This window comes from Mesoplodon bidens (assembly GCF_964165515.1).
Source record: "Mesoplodon bidens genome assembly, chromosome: 3".
In the NCBI taxonomy this organism is placed as follows: domain Eukaryota; kingdom Metazoa; phylum Chordata; class Mammalia; order Artiodactyla; family Ziphiidae; genus Mesoplodon; species Mesoplodon bidens.
The window spans coordinates 177,500,160-177,516,867 of record NC_138178.1 but is presented as its reverse complement, the minus strand read 5'-3'; the positions used below and the strand labels follow the sequence as shown (position 1 = coordinate 177,516,867).

The 16,708-nt window shown below is 45.0% G+C and overlaps 1 protein-coding gene across 2 annotated transcripts in view; it reads right to left on the bottom strand.

The window, feature by feature from the left end:
• The window catches only part of TDRD9 (tudor domain containing 9), a gene marked incomplete at its 5' end in the record, with an annotated part of 116,256 nt that overhangs the window by 77,473 nt on the left and 22,075 nt on the right, over positions 1-16,708 (bottom strand). For both annotated transcript variants that reach the window (XM_081229147.1, XM_081229148.1), the window contains 5 exons: positions 250-414; positions 3,446-3,526; positions 7,468-7,590; positions 8,506-8,727; positions 10,222-10,319. In XM_081229147.1, the coding sequence (XP_081085273.1) occupies positions 250-414; positions 3,446-3,526; positions 7,468-7,590; positions 8,506-8,727; positions 10,222-10,319 (689 nt within the window). The remainder of the gene's footprint in view (positions 1-249; positions 415-3,445; positions 3,527-7,467; positions 7,591-8,505; positions 8,728-10,221; positions 10,320-16,708) is intronic.

Here is a 16,708-nt window from a genome sequence, read left to right as displayed (position 1 = left end):
CAATAAAGTATAAAACCAGTTTGAATAATTTTCACCGGGATATACAATGTGAGTGCTCATGATGCTCACAGTTTATGACAACAAACCCCGGAGTTTCCTTCCTCTTATTCTTCTCCAGTCCCATCCCACACCATCTCTCTGCTCCAATTTTAAGCTCCAAAAGAGCCTTGCAATCGTAGCTAATAAATGCAGGTTTGATCAAATACAAAAGTACATTCACTGTAAAAGAAACAATGCATTCCAACATACCCTGCTATGATGAATGTGCTCCAAATCATTAAGATAATACTCCTCAACTGCATAGGGCTTTCCTTCCACTTCAAAAATATAAGCAGGGTTCATCTTGTTCTGAACAGGAACAGCAAAGTAATCTGCAAACTCTTTACAGCTGATGGTGGCTGACATCAGAACTACCTACAGAGCAAGAGAAACCATTAAAACAGACAAAGTGATGATGATAATAATAACTGAAATGAAATACTTTTACAATTCCAGGCTTGTCTTCTGTTTTAATAATTTTCAAAACTTTAACTGAATACTTCGATTTGATCTCCAGTGTAATTCAAATTATTACAGTTTAAAGAATGCTCAGAGATGCCAACTTTTAAATTTCTCTTCAATTGCTTTATCAAGCGAGAAACTACATTTCTCCAATAAAGCTAAATTACAACCATTAACCTAAAAGGACACTTTGCATCAGAAAGCTAACTTAAGGGCTTCCCTGGTGGTGCAGTGGTTAAGAATCTGCCTGCCAATGCAGGGGACACGGGTTCGAGCCCTGGTCCGGGAAGATCCCACATGTCGTGGAGCAACTAAGCCCATGTGCCACAACTACTGAGCCTGCACTCTAGAGCCCGCGAGCCACAGCTACTGAGCCCACATGCCACAACTACTGAAGCCTGCACGCCTAGAGCCCATGCTCCACAGCAAGAGAAGCCACTGCAATGAGAAGCCCATGCACCGCAACAAAGAGTAGCCCCCGCATGCTGCAACTAGAAAAAGCCCACGTGCAGCAACAAAGACCCAACGCAACCAAAAATAAATAAATAAAATAAATAAAATTTTTTTAAATAAAAAAGCACGAAAGAGGAAGAAGACAAGGGGCCCATAAAACCTTGACTCTAAGCCGAGAAACTGGAGAAGCCCCAGGATGGCCGCTGTGCAGCAGCCCAAGGGAACCAGTCCAGACCAAGTGGGACAGCAGGGGCTCAGGGACTCACTACAGGTTTCCGTTTTGCCAAAAAGCAAATATGGGAGGACATCCTTCAGACACTCAGCCGTGAATGCCAGAGGCAGCATCTACAGCCCGTCAGCTGTGCCCTGGAGACGGTGGCAGCACTGCAAAGGGTCTGCGCCCCCCACCCGTCTCCAAAACGCCAAGCAGGAGGTGAGCACAGCTATCTGCTGACCACTGACTACCTACGACACTTCTGAAGTGTAAACCTTAGCAGAAAAGTAAAAACTTTACACAGGTGTTATTAATACACTTCCTGGGTAAACAGAATGTCTGTATTTTCCCAGCTTATGTTAGATACAAGAGGTCAAAGTCCTGCTGACCAGAACTCACTGAGACAAGATGCTTGTGGTTAGAAGGCAGGCTCTGAGAAACCACTTGTGGTGTAAGAGTGGCCCCCAAGGGGCACACCCATCGCAGCAGATGCTCTCTACACCGCCTTCCAAGGCACAGCGAGGCCAGGGAACTGCAGGGCTTTTGTTCTCCTGAGGCACCAGGCGACCAGAAGGTCCGACCTGGACTCTGCTCGAAGCCATAAGGTTCCGTGCGCCACCAACGTCCCTGTCGTGCGCCCTCCCCCAGGCAGCCCTCAGCCTCTCCTCCAGACAGACCATGCAACAGCCTGCCCAAGACACCTGCTTGTCCAAGGTGGCCAGGGCTGAGTCTGGTCAGCCAGCGGGGACAGCAGGGTAGCCAGGGACCTCTAACGGTTTGGGGGGGGAGCGGAAGGCCCATCTGCCCGTGCTCCTGCATCTAAGTCTCTGACAGCCACTCTCTGTCTAAAAAGTAATAAAAAAGGAATTGTGGGGCTTCCCTTGTGGCGCAGTGGTTAAGAATCCACCTGCCAATGCAGGGGACACAGGTTCGAGCCCTGGTCCAGGAAGATCCCACATGCCATGAAACAATTAAACCCATGCGCCACAACTACTGAGCCTGCACTCTAGAGCCTGCAAGCCACAACTACTGAGCCCGTGAGCCACAACTAGTGAAGCCCATGCACCTAGAGCCCGTGTTCCACAACAAGAGAAGCCACAGCAACGAGAAGCCCGCGCACCACAACGAAGGACAGCCCCCGCTCACCACAACTAGAGAAAGCCCGCGCGCAGCAACGAAGACCCAACGCAGCCAAAAATAAATAAATTTACTAAAAAAAAAAAAAAAAAGAAAGGTCCAGATTCTGGGGACTTCCTTGGCAGTCCAGTGGTTAAGACTCCACGTTTCCTATGCAGGGGCATGCGTTCAATCCCTGGTCAGGGAACTGAGATCCCACATGCCCCACAGCACAGCCAAAAAACAAAAAAAAAAGAAAAAGAAAGGTCTGGACTTGTTGAACAACCTTCAACGTCATCTTTAAGATTCAGAAAAAGGAATGAAATAGCCAAATTCTCTCCTTCCTTTTATAGTCATCTCAAGCAATAAGACAACTTATTGCAAATTCCGGGTTCCATTTAGTCAGCACCCCCCAGGTGAGGCTGTGAGCCTCCTAAGGTTGATGCCCCACCTTGGGGCAGGGTGGGAACGTCTCCCTGAACGGACAGAGGGATGAAACACTTGAAGACAAAATCTGTTGTGATTTAGAGGCATCTGCTTTCCAATAACAGCAAGTCCTTCCACAGTTCCTTCATATAATGAATGACATGCACCCAATCACTGCTGCTTCTGAAAGACTCCTACTTAGCATGGCTGTGTTGCCCTATGTCTAAACTGCATAATAATTATAAACCTTTTGCTATTTTGACCTAGTTCACTGCTTTGTCCTTTTTGTTCCAATAGAATGTAAGCAATGTTTACCACTGCCACGGACTTTCAGTCAGCTCCTAACTCAAGTCTCCTATAATAACAGTGCATATAACTGTTCTCAAACTTCAATGTGACTCAGTGCTACTTTTAAAAGATATAGTCATATACCTTCAGATTATGGCACCTATCCAGCCAAAAGCAGAGCTCTAATACCCAGCATTTCATCAGCGTCAACTATTATCAGATCATTTTCTGCAGCCTGTAGAATATTCTACAAGTTAATGCAACATCATAACCAAAAAGTACTCCATGGTCTGATCATAGGAGAACGCCCTTTAGCCAGCTTCCTAGCAAGATCTGGAGGACTACACAAGACGATGAACAACTAGTTTCTATTAAAATAAAGAGAAACAAAACTAGATAATAAATCTTAACCCTAAATGTTTCAGTTACTCATGAAATGAACTTTACCTTCACAAAACGTGAATTTGTTCTTAGAAGTTTGCGGACGACCAACAACAGGAAATCCATTTCTTCAGTTCGCTCGTGTACCTGCAAAATAGAAAGGGGGCACCCCCAACGTGGGAAGGCACATGTCACCGCTGAGTGACCGGAGGGAAAGGGGTTCAACAGTGCGCCTAGGGGCCTGGGGACTAAGTCTCTGCGCTAAACGCTGCTCCTCAGGAGACTATCACTCCTGGTTAAGAGGAAGCAAAGAACGGTGGCCCACAAACCAGAGAGCACACGAGGGGCGTGTGTGTCACTGTCCCCACAGCCCCCGTGCTTCTCTGCAGGGCCACACAGGGATCTGGACAGAGGAATGTTTAGCGCTCTCGGCCCTGCCCACTGTGACAACACAAAGCATCCCACCACCGAGAAGCAGCAGACCAGCCTCCCTCTGCCGCTCCCGGCCCACAGCACCCCTCTGCATGGGCGTATTTACACTACTACTTCAGCAAGGGAGTGCAGGGCGGTGGCTATGCCTGGGCAGCAGTGCCCCCTGCCTGGCAGGCTGGAGCTCACAGGGTGGGCTCCGGAAGAGCTGGCTCAGTCAGGAACAGGTAGCGCAGGGCTGGGTGAGGAGCTGAGGGCAACAGGAAGCCCCGAAGTAGCACCCGGGAAAATGGGGCTGCGGGGTCCCCCGGGGGCCTGCTGCTCAGACAGCGCCCTCCAGGCTGAGTCCCCGAGGGCCTGCCCCAAACCAGCCAACACCCAGGGCTAAGTCACGTGTGGCCGTTTCTCTACACTTAGTCAGGCTCCCCAAGGCACAAGGGGACAGCAGATTCTACTCTGGGACATTCCTCTGCCCAAGTGGAGAGATTAGCTACTGAGTCTGAAAGAGGGCGCTCCCTTCTCCTCCAGGCAAAAGGCTCCATTGTTTATTCTCTAGCTGGCTCCTTCCCGGCCGCACTTCCCACTGAAGCAGGTATGGACAAAAGTAGTACAGAGAAAAGAAAAAAAAACACAGCAGCTGAAAAGCACTTAACATTCCTGCCTAACGGCTGGAAACCCTAACAGACACCTTATTAATCTAACTCTCATTTTGTTCTCTCACCAAACCCCAGAGCACTTCCTCAACACAAACATCCTGCCTCGCGTACTTAACAAAGAAAAATAAAGGCTGTGCTCAGGCAAGAGCCCCAAAGTGACCTCTCCTTAGCGCTGAGACGCCCCTGGCCTCCACACCACCACTACAGCCTCCAGAGCTCTGACTTCACACAAGCCGGCTTCTCCCAGTTGCTGGAGGCCGGGCGGCCTCCCCCTCCTGCCCTGAGGACCCCACTCACCCCTATATCCCAGGAGGCCCACAGTCCTCTCCCTGCCCCAGGCCCTTCTCCGTTGCCCATAATTACACATATCTCAGTAGATAAGTGTCTCCCCAGCAGAGTGGCTGAGAGCAGAAACTACAACTCCTGCATCTTTATAACCTCAGCACCTAATGAGGCAGGTACTCAAAAAATGTTTACTAAACAAATGATTCACCTGAAGCTAGTTTATTCTTTTTCAAGAGCTAAGAAGTTAAGGACATGATCATTCCATTTTCAACTGCCTGGCCACCTTCAACTTCTTAGATTTCTTTTGGAATTCAAATCATCCTGCACAATAGGAACAATATTCTTTGTAAAACTGAAACTTCAGGTCTATCCAACCCACTAATTCCTTAAGCAAATAGTTATTAGAACACCTACGAGGAGCTGGGGACACGGTGGTAGAGTAGGAGGAAGCTGCTCGTGTAACCAAGTGACGAGACACTCCCCTGCAGGACAAGCTCGTGCAGAGTGTAGCTGACTTGTGTTCAGCTACCATCACACAGCTTCAGGAAAGAATGCACCCAGTAACGCAGTGTGCATGGGCATGTCCACGTCACTCAGGCGTGTGTGTGCAAAGATACCTCCTAACACTGTCAGAAAGTTGCTGCACCTACAGAAATAAATGGAGGCATGAGAAGCAGAGCTATGGAGTGAACTACCCCACAACACCACGCTATCTGGAGGCCTCAGTAAAAGGCTCAACAACAAACAGTAACTACTGTGGACTGTATAATACCACCTTTGGGCATACTGCCTAAGTCTGAATTTCATCACTATCAAAAGACACTCAAAACTGCCAAAAGTCATAAAGAAAAATTATGAACCATACTATACATCACACTGTATTGCAAAGAATAACAACGTATTTTCCACCTTTTACTCTCCCAAACAACCAACAGTAATTTAAAACCAAGTAAATGTACACAAGCTAGTAAATGCACCCACTCAGCTTTACCTGCAGTATCGATGGGAGAAATTTTCACATACTGAGGTATGGGGAAGTCATTCTGGCTTATACTTGACATGCTTGGACTTTATGCTAATTAGAACAGCCTTGTTTTGTGGCCTGTCACACAGGCATTGTTCATCTGCTTTAACCATTAAAGAAGAGAATGCACTTAAACATAAAAATGGAGTAACTATGGTTCAGGCATCCAAAATGGAGCCGGGTGGCCCTTGTGGATGTGGTTTCAGACACGTTCCTCCATCACTTGGAACCTGAATTTTCTGAACTGATACAGACTCAAGGACACCTCCAGACATTCTCAAAACAGTATCTGCCAGCAGCTGCCAACTGCAACCTTATGGTCTCAAGGTCTCTGCTTGTAACTATGCAACCATTCCAGACCCCGACCAATCCCTGCTTAACTAGCACCCTTACTTCTCTCCAGCTCCAGTCCTAATTCTCAGCAAACAACTTGTACTTTTCAGTTTTTGCCTTTATAAGCCCCCCATTTTGTAGTCCAGCAGAACACAATTCAAGTGCTTCTTTAATCAGTGTGTCCCAGGCTATAGTCCTCAGTTTGGCTCAAATAACACTCTTTTCTATTCCTATTATAGATTGTTTACTGATTATTTCCATCGACAGGATATTTCGGTATTATACTGATCACACAACATATCAAGAGAATGGAGAGGCCTTTCCCTAAAGGGCTGCTCAGAGGGTTTCATTCCAGCCTCTATCAGGTACTCCAGCCCCACCTCACAGTCTCCCAGAAATCCTATTTATTTGCTGATGTTTCTAACGCCACAAGAAATAAGTAAAGCTTCTCAAGGCATAATTACTGATGAGGTTTAAAACTCAAGAGTTTGGGGTAGAGGCATTTCCAAAGCTCCTGGGAAAACTGTTTGAACACAGTATCTCCCCACCTCAAAAGACTCTATAAACAAAATCGGGAATTCCCTGGCGGTCCAGTGGTTAGGACTTGGCGCTTTCACTGCAGAGGGTGCAGGTTCAATCCCTGGTCAGGGAACTAAGATCCCACAAGCCGCGTGGCGCGGCCTAAACAGAACAGAATAGAATCAAATCAAAATCAATTAAATATTCCATCCTTACTGAAAAAAGTCGAGAAAGCTAAGACTGGCACAAAGACAGGGTTCACAATACTTTATTAGAGATTTTTTTAGAAAAGTGAATAGATCAATATCATCTATTTACTTTATTCATTTTCTTAAAAGATATTATTGTCCTTGTTTTACTAGATGGAAAGTATCTGCAAGGCACTAAAAATACCTACAGACAATTAAAGTTCTTTTAATTGTCTGATGCGGCTAACACTCTAAACCAGGGTCAGCAGGCTTTCCCTGTAAAAGGCCAGAGGGCAAACACTTCCAGCTTCACGGAACATATGGTCTTGTCCCAACTATTCATCTCTTCTGTAGAACACCAGCAATCATAAACAAAGAGCAAAACTGTGTGCCAATAACACTTTACTTACAAAAACAGGGGACAATTTTGGCCTGAGGGCTATAGTCTGCCAACCCCTGCTCTAAACAAGGATTCACAGTCCTCCACCTCCCCACCCACATTTTGGAAGTAAGAGCAAAGGATAAAAACAGAAAATCAACATTCTAAGTAGAATAAGCAGACATAGGCCCAAAGTACTGTTTGACACTTTACAGGTAACGTGCACTGTGTTCTCTTATCACATAGGAACATGAACATAAGAGCAGAACACTGACCTCATCGATGAAGACATGCGTGAACTCCATCAGACTCTTGACACTAACTATTTTCTGAAGCAGCACGCCGGTCGTCATGTAAATTAACCTGGTGTCTTCTGTCGCTATTTTCTCCAACCCTACCTACAATTGGGGAAGGAAAAAAGAAAGGAGAAAATTTTCAGTTTAAATGGTTCACATTTAACTACCAAAAAATGCTATGTTCATTTCCTAATGGAGGTAAGAAAGGGAAAAAAAATTATTGTATATCACAAAAAATATAGGGTCTAAATTAAAACTGAAATTCTCAAGTTGATTTTTCTTCTTCTTCTTCTTCTTTGGTGATGGGTGGAGAGATTGGCCTATCTAGTCGTACTTCCCATATCATTTTTATGTTAAAATGATTGTGTATGAAGACATCTTCAACATAAAGATATAATTAAAAGATAAAATTATATAAAAGCTGTTCTCAAGTCTGAGCATTCTCACTTCTTTTCTATTCAACTGAGAAAGAAACTAAAGTTATCAATATTTCCAAGAACTTCAGAGATTCACTGTTTTTTAAATTATGCCAGGGGCTTCCCTGGTGGCGCAGTGGTTGGGAGTCCACCTGCCGATGCAGGGGACGCGGGTTCGTGCCCCGGTCCAGGAAGATCCCACATGCCGCGGAGCGGCTGGGCCCGTGAGCCATGGCTGCTGAGCCTGCGCGTCCGGAGTCTGTGCTCCGCAACGGGAGAGGCCACAGCAGTGAGAGGCCCGCGTACCACCAAAAAAAAAAAAAAAAAAATTATGCCATAATTCTGCTCTATAAGCAACTGATTTCATTTTCTTTTCCAGCAGAAAATAATCACACCTTATCATCAACTTATATAAAATAAAAAATTAACAAAGAGGACTTCCCTGGCAGTCTAGTGGTTAAGACTCTGTGCTTGCAACACAGGGGGCATGGGTTCAATCCCTGGTCAAGGAACTAAGATCCCACGTGCCATGTGGCATGGCCAAAAAATAAATTAAAAAAGAAAAATTAACAGAAAGAGATGGCTCCCTCTCTCATCTCACCTGATAGCCCACCAAACCACCCAAAGTCCAGGCGCGCTCTTTACTGATCCACCTGGCGATGCTGCTGGCCCCGATCTTCCGCGGCTGGGTGACCACAATGTTGCAGTAGGTAGAGCATTGGATGTAATGATCCAAGATATACTGCGGGAGCTGAGTACTTTTACCACAACCGGTGGCACCGTGTATAATTACCACAGAATTACTTTCTATCAAAGAAATGACCTAGAATTAAAAAAAAAAAAAAAAAAAACTTCAAAATTGTCACAAATTTAACAATGATGTAACAAAGTATTACCAGGGGCTTCCCTGGTGGCGCAGTGGTTGAGAGTCTGCCTGCCGATGCAGGGGACACGGGTTCGTGCCCCGGTCCGGGAGGATCCCACATGCCGCGGAGCGGCTGGGCCCGTGAGCCATGGCCGCTGAGTCTGCGCGTCCGGAGCCTGTGCTCCGCAACGGGAGAGGCCACAACAGTGAGAGGCCCGCGTACCGCAAAATAAACAAATAAATAAAGTATTACCTATGAACCAAAAGCTTTATCTCAGGAAGACTTTCAGAATTTATATTCTTTTCATCCTTAAAAGTTAAATTATTACCTAACCACCTAAACATCACAAATGAGAGAAAGAAGGTTGCTGAATTTGAAACCAATTTGAAACACTGTGAACAATAACTAATTGCCACAGAAATTCAGGCCAAGTTCACTGATCTCTATGTCTCAATTTCTTCGTCTATAAATATGAAAACACCAAAATGAATTTCTATAGCTCTTGCTAAGTCTAAATTTCTATTATTTTAAAATTTTGTAATGAACCTCCATGTAATTCTACTGAGAAACATGAAAACACAGCTGTTATTACACTCAAGTGGCTTTAAATTCTCATTTGAAACTCTTCAGACACACTTTAAAACAATGAACTTCTCGTGCTCCACGTACAGACTGCATGGAGTGGCCCGAGAATGCCAGCTCAATCTCTCCCCACCGCTCCCCGCCTCCACCCTAGATATGTGTAAGCTCTTATCACTCTAGCAACTGCCAAGGTCAGGGAATACAAATTAATTTGAATACTGGCCTCTTAAAAATTAATAAAGTATATCTACTCTACAAAAGCTGCATGATTCGATCTAAAGCAAAATAAAAATTAAATTGAGAACATTTACAGTTTAGTCCTATCTATAACCACTTCTTCCGCTAGTATAGTTAATTAAGGTTTCAATACGCTTACTTTTACCCATGTTTAATAACATGTAACTAATTAAAAGTGTAATCATCCGGCTGCTATACTGCCCAACATTGTTCTTAAAATTATGTATCAATGACTGCTCGATCACCAGGCAAGCAAAGCAGGCAGAGTGTAAAGAAAACCCAGTGGAATGCTAGAGAAGACTGCGGCTGAGGCTATTATTTGCTTTTTCTAAAAAGTCTGGGCAGCGGGTATTGCAAGCAGCAGCTCTCCTGGGGCCCAGCAGGTGTTTTACTCACACTTATTTCAGAGCAGGGAAGACTAGGTGAATAATTATATATGAGGAGATGAGCTCAGGGGAAGGCTGAACAAATGAAGGAGAGTCAAAAGGAAGGCCATCAACACGCTTGTTACACAAAACCACCTCCCCAGGGTGCCTGCCCAGCACCCCATCACTTTCAGACCAGAAACCAAGTGCTGGGTCGCCGGCATTTAGTCGAACAACAAAATTACATTATGACAAAAATAATTTTACCTCTTCCTTACATCGATTTATAGGCAAATCAGGATATTTGTAAGTTGTCTCTGGGATGCACATCACACTGCTTGATTTAGCTAAAGGTGGCCTTGGACCTGGATTCAGACAAAACAAATACAGTGCTATTTCTTATATGAAAAAAGACAAGGTAAACAACCTACTGTTTTATCTATATATACAGCAAGCTGTATACACACACAAATACATATCCTACAGGCTAACACTGTGAGCAGGGTAATTAGAAAATGCCCTTAGCACCCACTGCGAATAACTTATACAAGATGAGCACCATCTTACCCTCCATCACAGCAATCAGTGTTGTAGGCTCAGCACTACCTCCTAAGATAAAAGAGCTGCAGAGTACAGTACACATCACTCCAAAACGGCACAAAAATGATTAGCTTAAAGAACAAACTTTTATTTGAAATTTCACACCAATTTGTTAAGTGTTCATTCCTTGCTACTAAATCGGTAGTAGACAACCAAACACCATAAGGATACCTTAGGAACAAGCACCCTGGAAGGGACAACTTTACCCTGACAAAGACACACCCTGGGGGGCTTCCCTGGTGGTGCAGTGGTTGATAGTCCGCCCGCCAATGCAGGGGACGCGGGTTCGATCCCTGGTCCGGGAAGATCCTACATGCCGTGGAGCAACTAAGCCCGTGCGCCACAACTACTGAGCCCACGCACCTACAGCCCGTGCTCCATCCACAATGAGAAAAGCCACCGCAATGAGAAGCCCGTGCACTGCAACGAAGAGTAGCCCCCGCTCGCTGCAACTAGAGAAGGCCCGTAAGCAGCAACGAAGACTCAACACAGCCAAAAATAAATAAATTAAATAAAATAAATATACTATTAAAAAAAAAAAGAAAGACACACCCTGGGGAGCTCTGCCCAGCCCTGCTATTGAACGTCCTCCTGTAAATACACGCACTATACTCCGGGGATGCCACAAATTCTTGATAAATCATCAAAATTCAGAGGATACAGACTTCTATTGGGAAGTAAGTTTTACTTCCAAAGTAAATAAACTTTGAAAGCTTCCCTGTCTCCCCCAAACGCAGCACTGAGCTGGCTCCCTCCCCAGGTCTCCCCTCAATGCCCCCCTCCCTGTTCCTCCCAGCCCTTTGTTTCTCTGTCCCAGCCTCTCCCTCTGTTCTGCCATCACCCTTCCCACTTGACACACGTGTCCATGCTTTGCTTTTGCTCTCCTACATTTTCCCCTACACATACTCTCAGTTTCAAAATGGGTCTAACTATACAATTAAAATACGGGTATTTTCCTACAGTTGAATCAAGACGTGCAGTACTTGTTCTGAATTTCAAGAACAGAGGAGCCAGTTCCGTTCTCTCTCAAGGCGAAAACAGCTTCTTTGTGGAAACAGAGTTCCTTCTAGGGCATCGCGGCACTGACTTCGGGGGAAAGTTCTCTAAGTCCTGCCCTCAACAGCTTTCTAACCTTCTAGTCACCTCACTACTGACCGCCAAACTCCAAAGGGTGCATTTCTGTCCACTCTCACATCTCACTCTCCTTCCGTTGCTCGGCTTAGCTTTTAAGAAACACAATCACTGACGCTGTCCTGTGTTCCCACTGGTATACTTGCGCTCAATCTCACCCCTTCCAGAAGCACTATCAGCTAAAAAGCGCTTTAATTTAACCACACTACCTTCAAAACGTGTAGCAAAACTCAATGTGTGAACAGTTTCTAACTTACAAATGGTTCCAAGATTTTATTAAATTATGTAGAATTCTAAATGATGGCTGGGTACCCAGGCCAGTCTACAAATGCAAGAACTGAGATGATATATGCATAAATCGGGAAAAAATAGAGACCTTCCCATCCTTGGTGTTGGTAGGCTTATCAATCAATAATAGGCCTTTTTAACACAAAGGGAAGGGATGAGACTCCACGCGGCCCAACAAACGAGGAGAGACAGAGGGAGGAGCTCCTGAGCTGCGACACCGCTGGGAGCTGCAGTGACAGGGAGTGGGACACAGGGTGAGAGGGACGAGGCCTGCGTGGGGAAGAGAGGGAACACAGACTCTTTAGACAGACAGAAAGGTCACAGCTGTGTGTTTTGCTCAGAACCTGCAGCTGTGGCTCACGGTGCTGCTAAACGAGCCATCACTCTGGCAACACTGATGTGACTTCCATTCCTGGATTACATGCATTTTGAAGGTTGCTGCTTAAAGACAGAAATGCTACAAGAAAAAAATTGCAGAAGTCCTAACTGTATTGTCTAAACCACAGCCCTCTCTCTGTTTAACAGGAAACACAGGCTGACATTTTCAGGTCACTGGCTGCAGCCGACCGAGCGCAAATCAAGTCCAGCCTCCACATCCACCGCCAGAGGGAAGACCAGAAGCAAAAGACATGTTCATGGCTGTGCAGCTCTTTCACCTGTGCAGCAGCAACCAAATCAAAGGAGGGGGCCAGAAAAATATTACAGATAAGTTCTCAAAGAAAACGGGTAATTTAACGCAAATCAACAAACCACATACAGCAAAGTGTAATCCAAAAGTGATATGAGAAATACCTCAACCTTAAATTTTATTTTCCTGTTATCTCTTTATCCGACGTTATTAACATTAAAATATCTCACATGAACTGGAAAAAACTGGAAACCATGAAAATTGCTAGTTTCTTAAATATAAAATCTAACCAAAAAATTCAGCAGTCAGGGTTCCAAACAGTATATAATGGATTTTAACTGGAGAACATAATAACATTTCTTATCATAAAATCTAGACACTGTACACTATAGAAAATAAGTTTAATTACTACATTGCTGATTTAAGCATACAATTAAATCTTCAAAATAATTACATATCACTTTCTCCAAGTATGGGTTGGTATTCCATATACAAAATTAAACTTAATTTGAATATTTCCCTTTTCAGTTATTAGAAACTCCAGACAGGCCATTCTCTTAAATTCAAAAGAAAAGCTATCAAACGGATGGAAACAACCACCAAAAATATCACCAAATTAAAAGGGGAGGTAGCACTGTGGCATTTAATCACAACTAAGGACACCATCCCAGGACAAATTCAAAACTGCTAAATGAAAACAACAGAAACCCTGCAAGAGTCCACAGCCTGGAACCAAGGTCAAGCTGTCCAGAAATGCTATTAAATCTCAATTTTAAAAAAATGATTTACTTTAAACTATATAAAATGATTCTAATGTAATTCACAGAAATTCACTGAATGTGTGTTCTTGGATTTCTACTTAGAAATAATTTTTTAAAAGTTATATAGATGAAATAACACCTGTATCATGCCAAAAGCAAAGGTATTTTTTAATTATTATTTTTTTAAATTTATTATTATTATTATTATTATTATTTTCGCTGTGTTGGGTCTTTGTTGCAGTACATGGGCTTCTCACTGCGGTGGCTTCTCTTGTTGCAGAGCACGGGCTCTAGGTGCACGGGCTTCAGTAGTTGTGGCATGCGGGCTCAGTAGTTGTGGCTTGTGGGCTCCAGAGCGCAGGCTCGGTAGTTGTGGCTCATGGGCTTAGTTGCTCCACGGCATGTGGGATCTTCCCAGACCAGGGCTCGAATCCATGTCCCCTGCTGGCAGGCGGATTCTTAACCACTGCATCACCAAGGAAGTCCCAGCAAAGGTATTTTGAATCAAAGTATTTTAAACTGGATATAACAAAATTTTCACGTTGAAACCTCGGGGCTGGACTGGAATTAGAGGTAGCAGTGCGATCTCACAGCTTTAATGTAAATAGACAGAATAGGGATAGAAATAGCTGTGTACACACACACACACACACACACACACACACGAAAACCTCATCTCTTCCCCACAGGCACCGCCGCACTTCAAAGCGTGGAGCAGCACCTCCTGCTTCCTGCGGCCCCTCTCCTCCCTCACATCCCCATCCATGCCTCACGTGGTCCTGTCCGGCCATCCCACGAACAGCTCCCCACTCCATGCCGTCACCCCAGTCGTCAGTCACCATCCAGTCTCACCTGGACTTCTCCTCATGTCCATGCTGGTCCCCACCAGTCCAGTCTCTCCAATATGACCAGAGTGGTCTTCTCAAAACACTGATCTCATCCCTTGATGTTCCCCCACCCACACACACTCATGCCAAGGTAAACCTAGAACCTTCAACAGCTTCCCCTTGCTCTGAGTATTAAAACTAAAATTCTTGAGCTTCCCTGGTGGCGCAGTGGTTGAGAGTCCGCCTGCCGATGCAGGGGACATGGGTTCGTGCCCCGGTCCGGGAAGATCCCACGTGCTGCGGAGCGGCTGGGCCCGTGAGCCAGGGCCACTGAGCCTGCACGTCCGGAGCCTGTGCTCCGCAGCGGGAGAGGCCACAACAGTGAGAGGCCCGCGTACTGCAAAAAAAAAAAAAAAAACCTAAAATTCTTAGTCACGGCCCCAGGCCCTGTCCCCAGTTGTGCCTGTATCTCATCCAACACAACCGCACTCATCTTCTACTGCTCCTGTGACACATGATCCCAACCTCAGTACCTTGAAACAACACACATTTACAGCATTCTCTTACAGCTCTGAACGTCAGAGGTCCAAAAGCAGTCTGGGCTAAGATCCAGAGGTCTGCACAGCTGGTTCCTTCTGGAGATTCTGTGGGGAAGAACCCATTCCCCACCTCTTCAGCTTCAAGAAGCCGCCTGCACTCCCTGGCTCACTGTCCCCTCCTTGTATCACTCTGGCTTCTGTCCTCACATCTATGACTGACTCTGCTAAGAGCCCTGCGATTACACCAGACCCACCCACAGTCCCTCCACCTCAAGCTCCTCAACTTAATCTGTAAAGTTCTTTTTACCACGTGATGTAGCACAGTCACCACATGTTCTGAAGAGGAGGGTGAGGCTCTCTGTGGAGGGCTATTATTCAGTCTCCAACTGACCCTGCCCACCCACACCCCAGGCCTTCTCCTATTACAGGCCCTCTGCACACATTTTCCCCTCCCCCTGACCCCCAAACTGTCTAGGTAACTTCTATAACTTCTATTCATCCTTCAGCTCCAAGCTCAATTGTTACTTTCCTGATACCCCAGCTCAAGTCAGAAACCCTTGTCCTAAGTCCCCAGAGAGTTTATCTTTCAGAGCATTTACCTCCAAAAGCATGTATTTGTGTAACTGCATGATTAAATGATCATCTCTGTAAGAGGAGGGACCAGGTCTTTTTAACTTATATTCTCATTGCTTCACACCATCCCTGGCACACACCTTCATAAACACTGGTCGTTGAGTGAATCCTCAAGTGCAGTCAAAGCTATATGACTGCCTAGTGAAAAGCTCCAAATATATTAAGATGCCATGGACAGAGAAAGCAAATAGCAGTTTCAAATATGAATCCAAATCAAAAGTTACAAGACCAGACACTTGCACTTGCAGGCACTCATTTGTCATCTAGCCACCTCCACACAGCGGCAATCCCTACGGCACGCTCCAGGACCCGCAGGGGTGTGCTCGGGGTCTGTATATGTGAGTGCAACACGAAGGATCACATCATCAAGAGTCATCTGAAAACTAACACACTTCCCCAAAAGGAAATATTGAATGACAGATGTCTTTCCACAATAACACATAATAGCTATTTCAGGCTCCTATCAAAGTCCACACACTCCCCTACACAGATAAAAATCACCAGGCCTCTGTTCACTGACATTTAAGAGACTTCTAAGGCTTCCCATAAATAAGCAACGATGCAATAAATGTTCTTACACGTACTACGTTGTACTTTTCTTAGAATAAGTAAATATTGAATCAAAGGACACACTATCACTTTGAACTATCACTTTTGGTAATAATGTACTGGGTTGTTCACACAAATATTCCTCCTGAGGACAACTAAAGATGCTAGATGAAATATACAAACATCATCTTTAAAAAACCGAAAGCCTGGCAAGAGAGAGAGGAAACATCAGGCCAAAGTCTGTAATAAGGCAAGGACACAGAGAGGAAGACAAAGAACTCAAAGCTGCTTCTGCCTTAGGAGAAAGATGAACAATGAGAAATTAATCTGCATATAGTAGAGTGACCAAAAAAAAAGAAAAATACAAAACTGCATGAGAGTGGAGCATAGATAATGGCTCAGAATTTTCCAGAATTGATGAAAGATACCAATATTTTATACTGTCAAGAAGTCCAAATAAAGACCAAGAAGAATAAGGATTAGTATACTTTTACGTATGGACTATATTTCATAATTTTCAAAAAGGCTGGAAAATATTACTCTAACCCCAACTTCTGTCCCTAAGTCCGAGCATAAGTACACAGAGTAGAAAGGAAGGAGGCAGAACTTCCTGACTGAACTGGTAGGAAGTTTGTGACGGATAACCTTTTTTTTTTTTTTTTTTGCGGTACGCGGGCCTCTCACTGTTGTGGCCTCTCCCATTGTGGAGCACAGGCTCCGGACGCGCAGGCCCAGCGGCCATGGCTCACGGGCCCAGCCGCTCCGCGGCATGTGGGATCTTCCCGGACCGGGTCACGC